Below are 22,033 nucleotides of genomic sequence, written 5' to 3'. Positions count from 1 at the left end.
ATGATCGTCATGGCAAAATTTCTCAAGACATTTTTTTAAATATCCTCAGATCATTTTCCTCATGACTCAAAACCACTGTAATGTGTAAAATTATATGTACAGAGTGTTAAAAAAACCCTCCACACAAATGTTAGTATATTTTTCTATAGAAAAAAATGGAACTAAAAAAAGAAATGAAACCAGTGGACTATCCATTTCCTTTTACCGTATGTCTCTCTGAATGCTGAACGGTTTAAAACCAAGTTTTAGTAAACTCTTTATGTAAATGATATCTACCACTACAATAATGTAGGTTAAATTCACAAATTAGGTGTTGCAATGGTGGCCTTTAAAAAAATTTAAAGCGAAATATCTTTAAAAGTTGTAATGATACAAAACAGTGAGAATTTATATATTTTTTGAATGTTTATCAATTAAAAATGGCATTTTAAGTTTGAAAATTGAATAATTAATAACTGTTGTATTATAAGTTTAGGCCTAACGCCTCCAATACGGTAAAAGTCTAACAGTGGAACAAATAACATCTAAGTATTTAGACTATGAATTACACTGTTTAATTGCAGATAAAAATATGCTTTTTAGGTAAAAATCACATATAGACAGGTCGGCTATAAATAAACAGAAATGGCCAACTGGCTTCCTTTATTTTGTAGCTTCTCTTGGTACATAGCACAATATCCTAAATTCTTCTTTTAATTCTTTGCATGAAGTTTATTTTTGACGATGGAAGGGTTGTGAAGGAAACAGGATTTTTCCGGGCATGTGTTACTGATTTTTTGTTTCACTGAACGATGGCAAATGTGCGGAAAAAATCCTGTTTTCTTCTAGCATTGGATGATCTCCTGGATGATTTTGAAGTATTGTGGATTTGGGACATTTCCCATCTTTATATGCTACAACTATAATACTAAGTTTTAAGGAATGAAATCTACTCTCTCTTAAAAAAAAAAACAAAAAAACATCACTATCCTTCAATATCCTAAAGTTTGTGTAAATAATTTTGTTACGCCCTTGTAACAATCTTTGCCTCCTTCGAGAGCTTGGCTCATTATAAAAGAAGACCATCGCACCAAAAGCCTTGTTTGTATGGCATACAAGTGCTCTCTGTCACTATAAACTGGGCTTCTTGCACATCAGAGACTGCTGCAAGTCCAGGAGAAGGGTTTTCTAGGCCCTCTTTTAATAATCTAAGGCTGTTTGAAAGCATTTCCTAAACTGTTGAATCATAATATACAAGAAAACTGAATATTTTTCTAAAATATATTATATACAAAGAAGACGGATACAAGGTGAAAAAGGCAAGACTGAAATATGAAATATAGATGCAATCCTAGAAACAAGTCAATTCCAAAATCCCTTTCAAATGGGCTCTTAGGCATTTATGTTAGAAGCAATCAGAATAGTCATCTCAGACCCACATAATTACTACGTTGAAGCAGTATATGATGTTTTTGGAAAAGAATGATCATTTTTTCAAAGTGAGGATAAAATCATTCCAGCAGTTTGCGATCGAAGAAAGCATTGGGGGTGTCCCCTGGTACACCGTCTACGTGTCCAATGACGTATAAGCTCAACATTGAGATATTTACTGTTTTATAAAGAAACGAGAGCAGAGATTTTTAGCATAGAAAGATGAATAAGAAAAGTATTTGGTATTTAAAAAAGTGTATTTCTTTCCTTAAATCTATATTTTCTATTTTTTGACAAGACATTCCATTTATTTCACGTCGATAGATGATCAAATGAAGAAGTTACAGTTTGTTTCAGATCAATTTAGTTCTTTATAAATAAATAAAGGCTAATCAACCTCAATATCCTCCAGATACTGGAATGAGCGCTCCATTGATGTAGGAGGCACGGTTAGAGGCTAGAAACGTGATAATCTCAGCAACCTCTGGAACACGACAAAACAACACTAATATACATACTTGTGAAGAATGTGCCCTGTAACAATGCAATTCTGTTTTTTGGCATTTCCAATTGGGCTTGAGAAAGGTTTTGGATGATTGAAACCATCATTCACCTGACCTTCAGGTTGACGTCCAGAACTCTCTGGAACGATTCAGGAGTCTCTTCCAGGACAGGAGGGAATGTACAAATTCCAGCACAGTTGACCAGAACGTTTGGGGGTCTCTTGTATTTTCTCAATGATCCTCTTCAGCAACTCTAGGGCAGACTTGTGCTCACTTACGTCATACTTCATTACACTGTGATCCTCTCCTGGAAAATATTTGCATTGTAATTTTTCTTATAAAAAAAATGGATAAATACTCATGGAAAGCAAGAAGTGAGTATAAACACATACCAGACAAACAGTTTGAGAGTTTCGTTGGCTCCTGCCTCATCTATACAGGTGACCACCACAGTAGCTCCTTCCCTGGCCAGCACCTTACATGTCTCTCTGCCCATACCACTGCTGGCACCTGAACAACAGCAACAATCACCAACACATTTTAAGGTATAACACTGTAGGAATTAATGCCAGTATTATTTGGCTGTGCTAATATAGTTAAGTCTTTTTAAACTGCATTTTTGCGCAAGATAACCACGTCAAGGAACAAGTATGACTGCTTCTTGGATGATTCGCTGAGTGAACAACCTACCTACCCGGCCATTGGTGGTGGTTTGGAAGTCACCTTTAAGTTGTTGGTCCCAGGTTACGTATAAGAGAGGATTTTTAGCTTGAAATTCATCTGTTTAAACAAGGTAGGTGTACGCCACGCCATGTGTCGTGTAAAAGGTTTGCTGAGATTCAATGCAAAATTTCAAACCTGTAGCTCATTTCGTTATTGACTGATAGAATGATAAATAATCAAATGGCAACAAAGTTTTTACATCCAATTAAAAAACTTGAGAAAAATATAAGAAGAGAGACCAGTAACATTGAAATTTTGTGATCCTTAATATTTATAAAATAAAGTGAACCACCTATTTTTTTAAATTTTGTATATCACTACTTGCAGTACATAATTTAGTTTTGAGAATGTTACTTACCTTCTAGAACTTTTCAAATCTGGCCGAAGTTAATCACTAACTTTTAATGATTAATACAACAAAAGGACAGAATAAAATATATTAAAGTCTTTACAGAATGTTCATTATATATAAAGGAACATTTCATATAAACTTGAATAGAGAATTCTAATTATTCTTAAAAAAGTTAAAAAAATGTACTGTTTTTGAGTTAGAGAATATGTTGAATAATAAAAAAAATTTGGATTTTTTACAGTTAGTTTTGTTCAATTAAAAAAAAATTTCCTAGTTTTTGTACTAACCCACATTATCCTACTGGAGAAAAGTGTCGTTAGCACCTTTTTTTGAGTTAATCGGCCATTTTTTGTTGACCAACTTTGTTTCTGTAGTACTGGTCATCTATTTATTTTCATTAAATATGCATTGCATTATAGCTTTATATAATATACTCAACAGGTCAAAGTGATTTTATGTACCCATGTTTCAAGGAAGAAATGCTATAGTACTATCTCCATTGTTTGTGAGAGTGTGACATGACGTAACAAATTTTAATTCCGAACGTAAATCTAGTTTCCCTGTTTGCCATTTTGCTACGCTTTGTGTAGGTTGTGCACTTAAGTGTTCTATAGTACACATAACGCAGCTATGGTGGTAAGGGTTGATTCAATGCAAATGTTGAATTTAGCTCCAGTTCACCTTCTTCTTAGTGCAGCATCTGAATTGACGCTGCTGTAACAGATTTGACTCCTGGAACCTGGAGTCATGTTCGTCTGAAGAGATCCAAACGTGTTTTTATAGTATTATATTTTGAGGTTGTTTAATGCGTGATGATATCAGTTATATTATTGTTAAGTTTATCAGTGATAACAATTCAGTTTTAGAATTTAATGTATTTTTACTGATATCTTTTTGATAGATTAAGGCTCATATGAGGTCATTCTAAAACGTAGGCTACTAACTTTTTTAATAATCCATGTATTTGAACGTAGTATTTTTTAAAACTTAAATACATCACCACTTAGATACTACAAATGTATCATTGTAACTATAATACAAACATATTACACGCTAGATGTCTGAAAATTTGAAATACAATTTTTAACATTGCTACTGCAATATTGTACATTTAATTCTAAGAAAGATAATATGTAAATATTCATGTACAACTATGTATTACAAAAAAATTACTACCAACTTATTCCATACAGATCCGTTTTTATCATTTATGAGGAAACCACTCTTTGTTTTATAGTTTTATTTTGGTTCCTTGCGCATGGGTGATAAAGTTTATAAGATAAAAACTTAAAAGAATTTCTTATAATAGTATCTTTTATTTCTATGAAGTATTTTTAGGTGGTCATAAACCGTACATTGCAAATCAATTAAGACAGATTTGAATGTCCGTAATCACACCCATTCGTGATCAGATCATGTAGAATTTGATATTTAACTAATAGTACATCAATCTAAGAGATTCAAGTGGCCGTAATCACACCCATTTGTGACCTGTAGAATTTGATATTTAACTGACTTCTACTATCTTGAGTGATTATTTTCGTTCATAGCCATTGGTGTAGGCCAAAAGCATTAGAGTCAGCCCGCTCAACTAGGCCTACAAGTTCCTTTCTTGAGGTTGATTTAATATTTTGGAACAAATCTTATGAAATGGATATTGTAATTATTTACCATAAGAAATTTACCACAAAATTCCCATCTCAAATTAATTTTTTCATACTATAATTGGTATTTATTTACATTAGCGTGACCATGGAAAATGGACTTTATTTTCATGGGTTGGGCATTTACAGCCAAGTATTATTATCACAGGTGCATATGAACTGGGGGGAAAGTATATTATTGTATTATATTGATGCCTTTCGGACATTATTGCGTTAAGGAGCAGGGGCATCACGTGATCTGGGATTCGACTTTTGCAAGCTCGAGTTAATTTTTTTCTAAAAGAGCAAGCAGTGCGCAGCGGGCAGGACAGGATTAACATATTAGTCAGCATCAAAAGGTGTGCTGACTAATATGTTACCACTACTGAACTAGGAGGTTAAGAATAGATGCGGAGGGACAACACTAGTTCAAAATGGCGTCCCTTCTTTATTTGAGAAGGCGCGGAGTAATACCAAACTGTCAATTATGGATAGGGTAATTCTAAGCAATATATGGGTCAACCTCGATTTTTCTCATATTACAATATAAGATTCCAATAGTCAATTAGAAAAGGAAATGACTAGAATTTCTTGCCGGAAAGCAGTTATAGGGAGCAGGCAACTCATATTACAATATAATGTTCCAATAGTCAAATGTTCTAGTCAAGGAAATGACTAGAATTTCTTGCTGGAAAGCAGTTATAGGGAGCAGGCAACCGCGAGAATTACCTATTAGTGATTAGGGGCACTGACGTGATCTGGGCTTCAAATTTGGAACTACTCGAGTTAATTTTTCTCTAAAAGAGCAAGCAGCGCGAAGCGCTGCGCAGCGGGCAAGCATCGTGCGTGATCTTCGTATATACTGAATTGATTCAGGCCAAAGGAATGACATAGATTCCTTTACCAGATTTTTACGGAGATATTGTATTGGGGGGATTATATTGGTTTATTTTGCTTTCCAGCATGTAATTATGTGTTTAAAATTGTTTTACATACATTACCTACATTATATTGTAATATGTAATAACAATTTATCAGAAATTTTTAATAAAAAAAAGGATCACGCACGATGCCTGCCCGCTGCGCAGCGCTTCGCGCTGCTTGCTCTTTTAGAAAAATATTAACTCGAGTAGTTCCAAATTTGAAGCCCAGATCACGTCAGTGCCCCTGATCAATAATAGGTAACTCTAAGCAATATATGACCGTCTGGCGGTTACCTGCTCCCTATAACTGCTTTCCGGCAAGAAATTCTAGTCATTTCCTTTTCTAATTGACTATTGGAACATTATATTGTAACATGAGAAAAATCGAGGTTGACCCATATATTGCTTAGAATTACCATGGATAGTGTTGCCAGAGGTACGATAATTTCATTGATTTTATGCGCCGGTAAGATACACGATGGGTAGTTATTATCGTACCATGAAAGATTTTTGACAAATTTATACAAGTAACAAACCAAAAGTTAATTATAACATAATTTATTATATGAACATAACATACTTTTTCATTAAATGTGTTTGGTACGATTATTTTATATGAAAGTACGATAATTTCTCGTTGTTGGTATGATAATCGGTTTTTAAAATCTGGCTATATTGAGTTTGAGCAGACGCAGAGTTATAGGAAACTGTCAAAAACAGAGTTTTCAGAGGATTTAAAAAAATCGTAGCTCCTTTGATTTTTGTTGCCGACGAATTTTTTCTTCATTATTGTTTTCAGGAAAAATTGTAGTTTTCAGGAAAAAAAATGAACATGCCTTTCCATGGTCACGTTAATGTAAATTGATACCCTATAATTTCAAACATTTCCTCAAATCTAATTCAAAACTACCCTCTAATGAAATCTTGTTCAAAAAATTTTCAAATAGGTACTCAAATTATTTTATGGGTTATTTAATGCAAATCTGTGGTATCCATAATTTTAATTCTAAAAAAATATAATCAAATTGCAATGTTAGTGAAATTAAAACAAGTTATGTGAAGCTCTAAAATGAAGCCGTATGACTACCAACTTCTAGGATTAAAAATTTGTAGAGTAATGTTTTACAGATAAATCTTTGTTAAAATCACTGATGTTGGGGAAGGGAATTGGTAATACAACTTTGCATACTTACACTATCTTTTTACATGTATTGACATGACATTTGACGTGCATAACCTAAATGCATTTCAATTCAAATACTTAACGTAATTATTTATTGCGTTATTAGGTATTCAGTAAATGTCTTACCAGTAACCAGAGCCAACCTTCCCTGGACTAACAAAGCACTCATTTTAATTGAAAAATGTAAAATAACTTTACTGATTCAATCACAGATTTAAGAAATTGTACAGAATTCTTTCTCAACCAAACTTACTAACTACACCGCGTATCAAACTCAAAGTTCTTAACGCTTATCAATCAGATAACTATACTGATTATGATAAAGACGACTTAGATAACCTGTTTCATGAACAGGTTAGCGGAGATGGGCGTTATTTAACGTAATAGGATAAACAACGGTGTTTGCTAGACAGTAACAGTTTTCCCCACAACGTGTTGCGAGAAACTCCCTGTTATTTGGGAAACGTAAAAGACAACGAACAATGCATTATTCATGTCGAATACTTGGAAAGAGTCGAAAAGCGGTAGACTCGAAAATCTCAGCTGTTATTCGAGCAACGGAGTGATAATGAACACCAGAGTTAAGTGTGGCCATTATTATTTTATTCCCGGCAATCTATCTACAGCTCGATAATATCAGCTTGTAGCCTACATCAGTTTTATAAAGCCCTATTGTAATTTACATTTAGTAGACAAAATTAATTATTCTATTTCGTGTAATGCACAAAATAAATTGTTCAGTTTGAATATGTTCACGTGTGATCTACTATATAGTTGTGTAATGTTACTATGTTTGAATTATTTAAACTTAAAAAAAATGTATTTCTTACTAATGAATTATTCTAATATGTACTGCAAATCCATATTAATACTTTTTAATTGTATAATTAATTCTCAATGATAAAATTTTATGAATCTTTTTTATCATCATATAATAAAACCATAGTTAAAGAGTTTTATTAAATTTTGCAATGCTTAATGGTCCAATAACATTGTGCGTTAAATTATTATTTTATCATGCAGAATTATAGGCTAATCATAAAGAATTTGATGAATAATGAGAGATTAACTTAATTTTGAAAGTTTGTTCCCAACTATACTAAATTACACTTTTAATCATCTCAAAATAAATTGTATTAACAAGGCTAAGCAGATTTAATGATAAAATTTGAATATATTATGATAGTAACGAATTCCGTGTTTTATTAATTTATTGTATTTCAATAATGTTTAACTAGCTATCATGTAACTTGCTTAAACTAGCCAGCATATCAATTGTTCAAAATAGCTTGAACTACGTAGCAAATCAATTGTTTAACTTAGCTAGCATATCAATTGTTTAAACTAGCTAGCCCATTAATAGTTTAAACTAGGTAGCACAACAATGTTTAAACTAACTAGCACATCGATAGTTTAAACTAGGTAGCACAACAATATTGTTTTAAGTAGCTAGCATCTGAATTGTTTAAACTAGCTAGCATATCCATTGTTTATACTGTACTAGGTAGCATATTAATGGTTTAAATAATAAAAAAGTTGGCAAGACAAATTCTAAAGCACTTGGTTTTGTTTAAATCAAAGCCAAACGCCATATTGTTGTTGTGATAATATTGTATTATTTGAAACTTACCAGTAACTAGAGCCAGGCTTCCTTTAGCAAGCTGAGGCATGATTTGGTGTCATCTGAGTGACTGTCAACGAACAAATATAATCATTCTCAGTTATCCTTGTTCTAGTATTAGGAAACAAGTTGATCGTCAACGAACACCAAGTAAGTCGAGGTGACAGACTGAAATTTAGAAGATAACAACTAATAGCTGTCAGTGAAAATTGGTTTAATTATACCGTTAATAAATACGTTTTAGTTGAAAATTGTTGCATAAGAATCTGGCTTTGTTATTAGGTCTAATAAGTGGATTTGTTATTGAGAGGATGATCTAGACCCCATATATTGATTTGCCTTATATCATGTGTATCAGGTATTTAGTATTCATATCACAAACTGTGACGATTAAAAATTAATTGAAATAAATAAAATGAACCGATTAGATCAAATAAATGTTATAAACCAAATTAAAATTATTTCTAAAAGTCGCATTTGAAATAAATTTACGTGACGTAATAGTCTACAGATTGTTAGTGTATATGTAAACTCCATATAAGGTAATATTGATATTCGGGGTTAACATTTCGAAATTTAATAGGACGATGTTCTTTGAATTATAGGTACTTTGGGATTATCCACTCTGACCCTATCAACTACATGTTATTACACAATAAAAGTGGGGTAGATTAGATTATCATAAATATGTTATCAATATTAAAACATTTACGAGCGCTCACGTGGTCTAAGCTTGAATTTGGGTACTTTCTCGAGCAATGTTTTTTTTCTTCACCAGTAACATATATATAACATACCTAATATAAATTTACAGAGATCTCTTAGCAGCGTTTTTGAGCTTTTTTTTGAGCTTGAGATATTTTTATTTTCATTTCATCAAGTAATCGATATTGCTGTCTTAAATTCTGAACTTTATTTATGTGCCAATAAATAACTTGTCTTGTTATATATTAATTTTATGAGGTTGAACCGGGTCTTTTCTAGTATGTTCCCGCATTTTCTATTTTATTTTCTATAAGTTAGATTACGTTACTAGAGTTACAAATGTAATATCTTAAGGTAATTGAGGTTAGGTTAAGCTAGGTTTTTGACAATAATTTGCAAAAACAATTGAAAAACGAGTTTATTAATTTGTACGAAACAACACAAATTAGTAATGAAAGATGTTTAAAATAATATACTATTCTGGTGGCCAGAACGCTTTAATGTCCTCCAGGATTTGTTCGAAGAAATCTGTGTTTTGGTGGCGATGTTTCCACAGAAACTCACACATTCAAGTATGAGTCTAGCAAGTTGCGACTTGTACCGCATTCGTTCCTATTACGCCGTTTTGCCGACGCCCAGAGCGATTCGATTCTCTGTGTGTGTGCTCCTGTTGTAGGATCAACAAAATTTTCAGAATGGTTTACTGTTAAGTGAGTAAATCTCATACCTGGTATTTCAGCAATACCTGAGTACGCTCTCCACAAGTCGGACATGATTGTCGTTTCTGGAAGTACACACTCTCGAATAACCTCCAAAAGAGTTTCACTGGTTCGGTTTGGAACAGCATACATAAAACACTGTTTTGTTTCTCTGCAGATTCCCCCGAACACCCATTGCTGAGGATACACTCTACCAACATTGCTCTTCCTTTTTGAGAAGCACGATTGGTCGATTTCTACTGTCATGTTTCGGCCCCCAATTTGCATGGGGTTTTCAAAAGCGAGTCGGCACAGACCTCGCACATAAATTTTTTCCAATCAGTAGTTGATTGGGCTGTCATGTATAGCTCTTCTAAACAAAATTTAGTTGTTGGTAGTTTTTACACCACGAATAAATAAAAAAAATAATTGTCTCAAATGGTAACTTACTGTTTTCTAACCACGTTTCCCTTTCTCAAACCAATCTCAATCCTGCAATCTCTTTTGTTGCACCTCCAACGATCACTTCTGTCCGATAAACTCAGAGTCATGTCGTGATTGTTAGCACAAACCCGAGTATGATGTAAAATCCCTTTACGCTGTAAAAACTCCACTGCTTTGTTTTTGTTTATTAATTTCTCGCACAAGGTTGAACAACGGCATGGATGGTCACTATCGACAGACACAACTGAACTAACCTTTCTCGGATCAGATAAGCTATTGAAGTAAGAGCGCGCTTATCTCCCGTAATATAGATAACGGCGCTCGGTACAATTTTAAAACTCATCGCAAATCATTTACTGCCTCTATTAATATCGATAAGACTCACGCTCTGTAATAATGAATGGAAAAAATCAGTTGGTGGCTATAGAAATTAAAATAGAGAATGCGGGGACATATTAGAAAAGACCCGTTGAACCTACAAATGTAATATTTGTAAACAAAAACTTTAAGTTTGGCAAAACAATGCGAGATAACAAAATTGGTTTCTAGAACGTTACAAATAAAACACGAATAAAAACTTAAAATTACCATTTTTCCCCAAATTATCAATAGCCGTCAACTTTAAAGCGTAAGGGTTGTCAAAAAGTGTAAGTGTAATTAAACTTGTTAATTATTACGTAATTCTAATGTGAATTAAAAACTGTAATATTGTGTCTGTATTGGTACATGCAGTCTATAAACATTAAGTTTAAATTAACACAAATGACTAGTTAAAGCCATCGAAATCCTGTTATCCTTTCAAATCTTTCATCGATCGTAGTAAATAATCAATTTCAATTTTTTTTAATATAGTTGTATTCTAGTTTTTATATAAAGGAATTGGCTAGAGAGAGCTAACAACAATAACAAAAAAAATAATGTTATTGTTGCTAGAACAATAACACTAACTTCAATACCTACATTTTAATAAAATGCTTGACTTACTTAGGTATAGCTAAAATTTCAAGAAGTTAAAAAAAGAAGTTGGCACAAGCTCAAATATAATAAAAGAATATGAGTTACATAGCATTTTCATTTGAACTAAAAATATCACATAAATAGTCACGCTGATAGCAAAATATTAAAATATATCAATAACCAACAACTAGGTCAGTTTCCGTCATCGTATTTCTTCTGCTTACAGTTGTTCCGGGCATGTGTTTACTGATTTTTTGTTTCACTGAACGATGGCAAATAAATGTGCGGAAAAAATCCTGTTTTTCTTCTAGCATTGGATGATCTCCTGGATGATTTTGAAGTATTGTGGATTTGGGACATTTCCCATCTTTATAATGCTACAACTATAATACTAAGTTTTAAGGAATGAAATCTACTCTCTCTTAAAAAAAAAACAAAAAAACATCACTATCCTTCAATATCCTAAAGTTTGTGTAAAGAATTTTGTTACGCCCTGTAACAATCTTTGCCTCTTTGCCTTAAAAGGGTTTTCTAGGCCCTCTTTTAATAATCTAAGGCTGTTTGAAAGCATTTCCTAAACTGTTGAATCATAATATACAAGAAAACTGAATATTTTTCTAAAATATATTATATACAAAGAAGACGGATACAAGGTGAAAAAGGCAAGACTGAAATATGAAATATAGATGCAATCCTAGAAACAAGTCAATTCCAAAATCCCTTTCAAATGGGCTCTTAGGCATTTATGTTAGAAGCAATCAGAATAGTCATCTCAGACCCACATAATTACTACGTTGAAGCAGTATATGATGTTTTTGGAAAAGAATATCATTTTTTCAAAGTGAGGATAAAATCATTCCAGCAGTTTGCGATCGAAGAAAGCATTGGGGGTGTCCCCTGGTACACCGTCTACGTGTCCAATGACGTATAAGCTCAACATTGAGATATTTACTGTTTTATAAAGAAACGAGAGCAGAGATTTTTAGCATAGAAAGATGAATAAGAAAAGTATTTGGTATTTAAAAAAGTGTATTTCTTTCCTTAAATCTATATTTTCTATTTTTTGACAAGACATTCCATTTATTTCACGTCGATAGATGATCAAATGAAGAAGTTACAGTTTGTTTCAGATCAATTTAGTTCTTTATAAATAAATAAAGGCTAATCAACCTCAATATCCTCCAGATACTGGAATGAGCGCTCCATTGATGTAGGACGCACGGTTAGAGGCTAGAAACGTGATAACCTCAGCAACCTCTGGAACACGACAAAAACAACACTAATATACATACATACAAGTAACATATTATATTTTGTGTAATGTTCACACAGCGTGCACACCTTGATATTATATTCGTTATCTAAACATCTTTCGTTCTCATTGTGCAGAATCCTCTTCAGTCAATATATGTTAATCTAACACAATCGTTTTGTTACTCATAGCTAAAAAGACCTAACAAACTGTTCAGCATAATTGTTTATTCCAAAATGTCCTTTTCTTTGTTTGAAGTTTGTTTTTGAAAATGGAAGATTTGTGAAGGAAACAGGATTTTTCGGACATTTGCCATAGTTCAGTCTTACAAAAAACCAGATACAAAAAATCAGTTACACTACGTTTCGAGATCTGTAATCTAATCTCTTCTTCAGGTAAATGACTAACCTAACACATAATTACAAACTAGGCTAAATAAACAAATACCAGAGCGTTGTGACACGCCCAAGTCGGGAATAACAACCACCATGTTGTGTGTCAACTTCACTAAGTCTAAAACATGCACAAAACCTATACACAGCACTAATCATTAAAACTGAACTACAGAATACAGGTCGAAATACGTTTGCATTCGTCTACCAACCACCTACGACTGAGTTATTTACCTGAAGAAGAGATCAGATTATAGAACTTGAAACGTAGTGTTACTGAATTTTTGTTTCACTGGACAATGGCAAATGCCCGGCAAAATGCTGTTTCCTTCATAAAACTCTAAAAAAAAATCAAATACTTTTACTATCTAAAATGATTTAACACATCTCTGGAATAGTAACTAAATAGTTATCAGTAAGGTATTAATCAGTTACCTTGAGGTTGTCCAAGCCGTTTTGTGGCCAGTTGTGATATCCAGGATACCGCAGAATTCATCGACTTGCCCAGCTTGGAGGCCATCTCAGTAGCTATACCGCCTGGCTGAACATTGTTCACCCGGATATTGTGCCTGCACATCCCAGAGAACATTCGTTAGATTTTATGTTCAGGTATCCTCCGGGAAGAGTTAGCTTATTTAGTGTGAAGAGTCTTGTAAAATTTGAACCAAATGAAATTTCATCATAGTTACATTATCACAACATTATTTTTTGCTTGTGAATGGTTGCAAATGTTAACAACAAGGTTATATTGGCTCTTAAGAGATTGAATGTAAAATGTCACTTGATTCTCAAAAAGCTTCTTCAAATGCCTATTTGTAATCCAAATACGAGTATCGTTCTTTGAGGCATGACTTTTCCGTACTTCAAAATTCAGAGTTAATTTTTAGCCATTATATTATTATCATTATATTTATCATGTATATTATTAGAATTTTTATTTATGAAAAATTACCATCTCTTTTTCCTACTCGTATTTCAAAATTCCCAAACGGTTTCCTTAGTTTTAGTTCTTGGGATTCCGCAATTGATGTCATGAGTGTCATTTAGGTTTCCGGCCAAATCATTAATAGGCTGAAGTAGCTTAAGATTTCAGTTATGTGTACTTTAGGCCTTCGTTTGGCTCTTCTGTTGAACCGACTACTAAATAAAATTCTAAGGTTGATTTGTTACCCATGAAAAGTATGTTATTGAATCAACTTTTGTCTGATAAGTTTTATTTACTTTTGGCATTCATGTACAAACTGTTCTGCATTAATCCCTTGCTAATGTCCTTTTAAATGTTAGTTTTAATGTTGCACTACTAGGGTTATTACATAAATTGTCAATTTGTGTTGTTAATTATTAAGTAGTCTATAACTAGTATATAGCTGTGCAGAAATAAATACATTTTTATTAGCAGTTTCAACAGGAAAACATTTGCTAAATCTATAAGTGTAATGAAAATGTTTTAAATAAAAATTGTTTCAACATTTCATGAGGTAGGTTCCATGTTTGAAAACAAACAGGCACATAGTATGTCCATCATGAACGTACTTTGAAACTGACTATTAATTTTAAAAATCGTGGTAACAAATTATGTACTACTACTCACTCACTCATATCCTTGGCCATACACTTGGTGATACCATCAACCCCTGCCTTGGAGGCTGTGTAGGCACTCAACCCCTCTATACCTCGTAGAACGGATGTGGAAGACACATTGACAATAGATCCCGGCAGATTAGCCTCTATGAGTTCCTTGCACACGGCCTGAGATGTGAAAAAGACACCCTGCAATGTGAAAAATAAACTTTCAATCCATATTGAATTAGTTGAGCCATTCAGTAGGTGTGTAGGATACTTTGTCTTCTTACCAGTTCTTGGTATTTGGTTGTTTTCTCTGGATTCCTAAAACCCTTTAAGATTTTGTATGACCAAATCTTCAAGAATAGCATATTTGAGATATAATTCAAACATATTATCTGATATTGAATTTAGAAACAACTTAAAATCCAATTAGTATTTCTTCCAGTTAGTTTAAGATTTATAAAATTCAAAACCCAACGAAAGAGCCAAAAACTTCTCTTCAATGGTAGGCATCGCCGTTAAATCTTGATTCAGCACCTTCAAGAAATAAACTTAAATCACTTTATTCAGTGTTTCTTTTGCGAATTTACGTCCTTAACAGGTGTTGGAAATTCGAGAGGATCCCACAAGTAAAAAAAAAAAAAAAAAAAAATACGTATGTAATTTTCACTCCAATGGTTGCGAAGATGGGTTCTTGTATTGAGGGATTGCATGTCGCAACACTCCCCAGTATTGAGGTAACCAATTTTTGAGGAGTCTTACGTCATCCCTTCTCATGAGAATCACCGCAAAGATTCTTCGAGTCAACAATATAATTGTTATAGATGTTACAACAAGACCACCAGAGATTATCTTGTGAATCGGGTAAATTTCAAGAGTACATTTCTACCTTTCTACTAAGAAAGTGCAATCAGCTTTTGGCTTCGTTAATTTAGAATTCAAAGCTACAACTAAATGAACAAATTTCTTGGACACACTAAATATATAGGGATTTTAACATTCCACAAAAGATTTTAGAGTTTTAAAGTTGAAATCGTGCGTATTACCTAACAAGGCCAAAACAATGGCTGATACCAGTGTAAATATTGACACTATGTATACGAATACAGATATACGGGAGTGAGATGTATTTTTAATCATTTATCACTTAAAAAATAACAACACTACTTTAATGAAATATATTTTATGAGTATACTAGCAGTTACCCGCGGCTTCGCACGCAATTTCGGAGGCGTTGCACATGTATGAGCAATTCTGGTTCGAGTGAATTATATTTATGACAGCAATCTTGAGTTTGCCTTGTTGCCAAGATCAAGAAAGTATGCCAAAAAGTGTATATTTATGGTCACTGTAATTTTACTCTGGTCTTGGTACTTTTTGTTCCATAGTTGAATTTTTCTGGTTTCCCTATAAAGAATATAAGCACATTCACCCGGCAAGTGAGAGATCCGGGTTCGAGTACGGAGCAAGTACTTTTTGCGATTCAATATTTATCGAAATTATATATATATATATATATGTATATATATAAACACAGGTCTGAGAAGCCTACTTCACCAAAAAGACAACTAAGATTGGTTTTACAACAGTATTTGAAATTATAATAGAAATTATATAGTAACTATGTCATATATATCTAATTCTTAATATTTGCTCAACATTTACAGTAAAAAAGTGCAATTTTTCCATAAAATTTAATTTTTTATCTGCATATTATCGTACTTTGTGCTCAACAGCGGTTGCAGAAAAGATCGAAATAAAAAAGTGTTGTTACTATCAAGATTACTCAATGCTTTCACACTATCAATGTAAACACATTGAAAATATTGGTAAAATTAATTAAAACACATGGTTGTGTTGTCATAAAACAATGTTTACTCAGCAGTTTATTACATTTGACAGCTTCTTTCATTTAACTTTTCACAATTTTAGAGGCCAAGATGGGATTTTTCACTGCCTTAGTGCCCAGTGGGGCGTAGTTTTTTGTAGCCGGGAGGAACTTTCTAAATAAGAATAGGATCTGTATTAATCCCAGTGACCCTAAGTATATCCATATGAAATCTCAGTACAATCAGTTGAGTAGAAAAAAAAAAACAGTTGAATGTGTGAAAGCAAAACAAAGGCACTTTCGCACTGATAATATTATCAGGATTACTTAAGATACTACAGTATCTTGTAGATAAAAACGTTCCATTTATATAAATACTGTATAATGAAATGATTATATTATAACTGCGTAAATACCTATAATTGGTCGTAGTAAAATGATACGGTTTAAAATATTTTTTCTGTTTCATGAAAGATACCTAATGGGCTGTAAATAACTATTTTATGTAGATTTTGTATTCAAAATCAGCTTACTGCAATTGTTCTAGTGGTAGCACTTACAGGAAATTTTTGCAAAACTTCACTGATTATGACACCCTCTCTGCCTAAAACCAACCCCTGTCCAAAAGCTCAGGAAAGTATTCTATATAGAACTTGTGTACTATGTATAAACGATAACGGTCCCAAAAAACGTTCCTACCTGTTATAAAAATAATCGATATTTTAAATATTTTGACTAAGTTTTTTTGTCAGCCAAGTACGTTATTTCGTTTTATTAAGGAGGCCGTTCAAAGTTTAAAAAAATCACAACTCCGTTATTATGAACTTAGAGAAAAATAAAAAGTGTTCTAGGATGCTTATAATATTTCAAATACTTTTTGATTCAGACGAATTTTGTTATCTCGAACGGTTTTCAAGATACTAGTATTGAGTACATGTAAATCCACGAGAGTACATTAATAATATTTCAGTTCTTACAAAGCCGGAAGGACGTTTTTGTTTTGTAACAATTATATTCATTATGCATTTCCTGACTTCTTTTATTTTGCTAGCGATGAAAACAATGAGCAAGACAGTTCTTTTTATGTAATGGTTTTGTGAAATCTATAATATTGATCTGTTCTGTTTAAATTACTGAGAATCGAGAGTTTAGTGGTACTTATTAAAAATTACCAAAGGTTAACACATAAGTAACATTACATTGTCCATGGCATTCTGAATTTGAAAATTAAAATACCACGCTGCGTAAGAGTCATAAACTGTACCATAAGGTTAACTTCAAGCGCTTTCCTGAAGGTCTCTGGAGTTTTCTTTAAGGGTAGGCACAAATCCCACAATTCCAGCACAGTTCACCAGGATGTTGGGAGGTCTATTGTACTTCTGAATAATCGTCTTCAGCAGTTCCTGGACAGAATCGAAGTCGCTGACGTCATATTTGAACACAGAATGATCGGAAACCTGGAGAAAATGAGTTTGTAAATGATCACGATAGTTTTCCATCATAACATAAATTATGCAAAAACAGAAATTTCTGTCATTAGAAATGTTTGTTGATCAATGTCACGTATTGTGACAATTGGACTCATTTTGTGTGATGACTCAAACTTTTGGACATGGTTCAATTCGGTGGTTTTGTGAATAAACCCTTGTTTATTTTTATAACTGTAGAATAGCATAATTGGGACCTCTGCTATTTGAATTTTTATAAAAGATCTCAGTTTATTTATAAAAATAATTTTGAAACTCAGTTTTTCCTTTCTTCTTAACTTAAAAAAATGTTCAATCTAATTCTTTAATTAAACTTACTACTATTTTTTTTATAACGATTCATATGTGTGTCATAACGTAATAAGAAGTTTTTCACTGACTGAAATTAATATTTGACACAACAAGCAGACTCAAAAGGATTAATAACGAAATCAACCCAAACCTACGAGAGTAACTGAACCGAACCAATCAATAGAATTCAGATTGATATATTTGAGCAAAAAGAATATAAAGAAATAATAATAATTATTATTAGCTAGTGTTGAGCTAGATTCTTGTAATGGTAGTACTATGGCGTGACTAATGATAGCGCTGTTTACATTGGGAAGTTAGTGTCTAGTCTTTTCTGAGATTATTAGGATAAATAATAACTTTTACATTATTTTTTTATGGTAAGCGTGCGTTGTAACTATGGAAAACAACAAACTAACGTTTAACCTGAGGCGTGAGTCCATCCAGTATGTTTAGTCTAAGGATTTAACATTAAAACGATGGTCTAAAAATAATGGGATGTTTATACTTTGTGTGCAAGTTATGTTAAGCCTGGTGTGCTAGAGAAATTTAGTTGGTACTAAGAAATTACCGAAGTGATTTGAGCGATACCGGCATTTTTTCTGTTCCTACCCTGTTCATCCTCACTGGAATGTACAAGGATCTTATAAAGAGAATAAAGGACATTACATGAATAAGGTTAAGGATAATTCTGACAATACTTCAGTCACAGAAGGTGTTGGAACTTGTGCTTTCTCTTAGACCAAAAATTCGTCTTAGACTTTGCAGCTACCTCAAGCTTTAGAAGAAGAATATTCAAAATCCTTCCATCATACCCGGCAATAGTTTGAGAGTCTCGTTGGCGTTAGGTTCATCTATACAGGTGACCACCACAGTAGCTCCTTCCCTGGCCAGTACCTTACATGTCTCTCTGCCTATACCACTGCTGGCTCCTGGAAACAAGTAGTAATATCCTTCAAATGGGGTGGGGGGGGGGGGGGGTGGGGGGGGGGGGGGGTGGGGGGGGGGGGGGGTGGGGGGGGGGGGGGGTGGGGGGGGGGGGGGGTGGGGGGGGGGGGGGATCATTTTTGATAAAGATATTAAGTGAAACCGTGAAAGCCTCAACGGCTATGGACAAAATCTCACATTTTGCGGGTTCAAAAGGCATAGACTTTCGTTTTAATCCTCCAGCTGCCCCTCATCAAGGCGGACTCTGGGAAAGTGCCGTAAAAAGTGCTAAATACCATCTCCGGAGAGTAATGGGACAAACTATCTTAACTCTTCCTGAATTCATGACGTTAACGGTTCAAGTTGAAGCCATGCTTAACTCAAGGCCGTTAACTCAGCTCAGCGCTGATCCATCAGACCTATCAGCCTTGACTCCAGGTCATTTTTTGATTGGGGCTCCGCTCGCCGCTCTACCGGAAGCTGACCACCACAACACTCCGAACAACAGACTACGCCATTGGCACTTGGTACAAGCCTTCCATCAGAGGATTTGGAAGCGATGGCATCTAGAATATCTTCATTCGCTGCAGCAACGCTCCAAGTGGACGTCACCGCAACCTAACATACAAGTGGGCGACCTAGTGCTTATCCAAGCTCCGTCAACACCTTTAACCTGGCCAATGGGACGCGTCATCAAAACGCATCCTGGTGCAGATGGAATAGTAAGAGTGATCACCTTAAAAACAATTAATGGTGTTCTCACTAGACCAGTCATCAAGGTCTTTCCACTTCCTATGGAATGAAAAATGTAAATAAACATTTTATTTTCAAGAATTTTGTTTGTTACTTTGAGCTAACTACGTTTTATCTATTTGGTTTTATCAATTTTAAACTAAGTGTGTTATTACCATATGTATCTTATTCATATAGTCAAGATTTTATTTTTATTTTCTCTTGAAACCTTATAATGTTTCAAGGAGGCGGGAAATGTTAGGTTTTCATATTTATTTATACTAATTAATTTAATTTACATATTAATATATTTTCTTACTGATAACCAAAATTGTGTATTTTATTTGGAATTGCTCAATGTCCACCATTGTTTGATACCATGTTAGTCATAAAGGAATCTATTTTCATTGTATCTTTGTACACACACACACACACACACCTGCATCCCAAATTATAGTGGTCCGACTGTGACATAGAATAAGGTGACTTGTGTCGACCAATCACAGGGGTCCAGGAAACGCGGACGAGAAAAGCCCCCAGAGGCATCTCAGGCAGTTCTTTTACAGACTCTGTATCGCTCGGTCGTACGTTAAAACCAGCATTAACTTAATTTGGGCCGTGCTCCCTTTTCCTTGTTGTTGTGAACCTTTGAGCTGTTCTATGACAATTAGAAGCCATTGCCACTTCATCGTGTAATTGTCGTCAACCCCTTGCCGGACTTTATCTTTTTAACGAGCCAAAAGTAACTTTGTCCCTGTGGAACATCAGCGTTCGTGAGTGAACCGAGAATAGTGTCTAGTGAATGTGGAATCTTCATACATCAACAAGAACCCCAACAGTGCAACATTCCTTTGGAAGCAACCCAGGTCGAACGGCAATCAACTCAACTTCATTTGTGTCAAGGTATCAGACAATGGACAGTGCAAGGTAACAGTGCTTCATTATTCTTATGGTCCTTCGTAATTAGAGACAATTTTCTCCTCAATCAAGATTGTTAAAAGCTTCAACTAATTTCGGACATTATTTTGGACATTTAATAGAAACGAAAACCATTTTAACTCTTTGTATTCATGATTTAACTGTGTGCTTTTGTCTAATAGTATGTTCTTTGATCTTATTTCGTATTTTTTATTTTTCCCCATTTGAACTAACAGTTATTCTTAGAAAATCAACATATAGGCTCCATTTGCTCAGTTATCGAAGTGCAGAACTAGTTATTAAAACCTCAACCACTATACATTATATTGTTTCATTGTGAGTTTAATATTATACATTTTTTTTTGGTCCTTCGAACACCAGCGTTATTATTTTATGTTGTGAATGTTTAGTTTAGCTGCAGTTCACCTTCCTCTTAATGTAATGCATGGAATCTTAACCTATCACAGACTCGACTCTTGGAATCTGGAGTCATGTTCATTTGAAAAGATCCAAAAAAAGTTAGTGACAAAGAAGCTCAAAAAGAACTAAATTTTTTTCGACATTAGAGAATATAATGTACAATCAAGATGAAGAGGTATTAATTATTATTGTCTCATCAGGTACACAAAGCTTATCTCTGGTGCAGCATTATAAAAAGTGCATATTGATTAGAGGGCTGTTTCATTTGTTCATGCTTTAAAAAAGATTATTGTGTAATTAATCAATAATGTGAAGTTGGTCTTAGATATTGACTCTCTCTCATTATCTATTGGTATGTCTTAAGGCATTATGAATAAACACGTAAATTTACTACGCTTTTAAGTTTATTTAAATCTCCCTTAGATCACATAAATATTTAAATTATTGTTTACATGAATACAAATTAGAGGATTTGAATAGAATTAAATCCTAATAACAGATTATTAATTTATTTTATTATCAGCACAAATGCACGGTTCGGCTGCAAGTGTTGCATCTAAATTTTATAACTTTAAATAATAAATATTCTGTATTATTATATTGTATTAAAGTTCTGTGTCATTGAAAATGTATTCTATTTTAGATTATTATCTACAGTTCTTTTATATTAAATTTTCTTTATAAAAACATTGCATTTAGGCTATCGCCAAAAGATGAATATTTATAAATAATTTTAAACATCATTTCTCGGTATATATTTTCTAATTTAAATTGTTTTTTGTTGCCCTTAATTCCTTAAACATTCGTTCTATATGATCAACAAATCATTTTTAAATTATTGTAACTGCCATGTCTGCTCCCACGTTCAAATTGAATATTGTAAAATAATACGTAATAAAAACAATTTATCTCTTATTTTATTCACGCACCTCACCCTTTGTCTTTACCGACAACATTTATTTTATAATTGAAAGAGAAACTTATTCAAATTGACAAAATTTACAAGATAGGTGACACAAAATGCAAAATACAAGTATTTTTGACTCCCCAAATGATTC

The 22,033-nt window shown here is 33.4% G+C and overlaps 1 protein-coding gene across 2 annotated transcripts; it reads right to left on the bottom strand.

Moving 5' to 3' along the window:
- Positions 1 to 1,648: 1,648 nt before the first annotated feature.
- LOC124366281 (3-oxoacyl-[acyl-carrier-protein] reductase FabG-like) lies at positions 1,649 to 17,606 on the bottom strand. Of its 2 annotated transcripts, none has more exons than XM_046822693.1 (4): positions 17,465 to 17,606; positions 14,398 to 14,576; positions 13,242 to 13,375; positions 1,649 to 1,894 (listed from the first exon to the last, which is right to left on the bottom strand). In XM_046822693.1, exons 1-4 carry the CDS (start codon positions 17,465 to 17,467, stop codon positions 1,809 to 1,811), a joined length of 402 nt encoding a protein of 133 aa, XP_046678649.1. In that variant the 5' UTR covers positions 17,468 to 17,606; the 3' UTR covers positions 1,649 to 1,808. The 2 variants fall into 2 exon arrangements, with proteins under 2 accessions (XP_046678649.1, XP_046678648.1); XM_046822692.1 differs by lacking the exon at positions 1,649 to 1,894 and adding an exon at positions 12,174 to 12,419.
- Between the last annotated feature and the right edge of the window lie 4,427 nt (positions 17,607 to 22,033).

This window comes from Homalodisca vitripennis, chromosome 7 (genome assembly GCF_021130785.1).
Source record: "Homalodisca vitripennis isolate AUS2020 chromosome 7, UT_GWSS_2.1, whole genome shotgun sequence".
NCBI lineage: Eukaryota > Metazoa > Arthropoda > Insecta > Hemiptera > Cicadellidae > Homalodisca > Homalodisca vitripennis.
Note: the sequence above shows the minus strand (reverse complement) of the source record. Positions and strands in the feature narration are given on the sequence as shown.

Excerpts from the sequence above, each read along its gene's own strand:
- LOC124366281 (XM_046822693.1), bottom strand. Across the intron at positions 13,376-14,397 it reads ATGGCCAAGGATATGAGTGA|GCACAATATCCGGGTGAACA; the intron begins GTGAGTAGTAGT and ends TGGGATGTGCAG. Across the intron at positions 1,895-13,241 it reads ACGGCTTGGACAACCTCAAG|AGGTTGCTGAGATTATCACG; the intron begins GTAACTGATTAA and ends GTCGTGTTCCAG.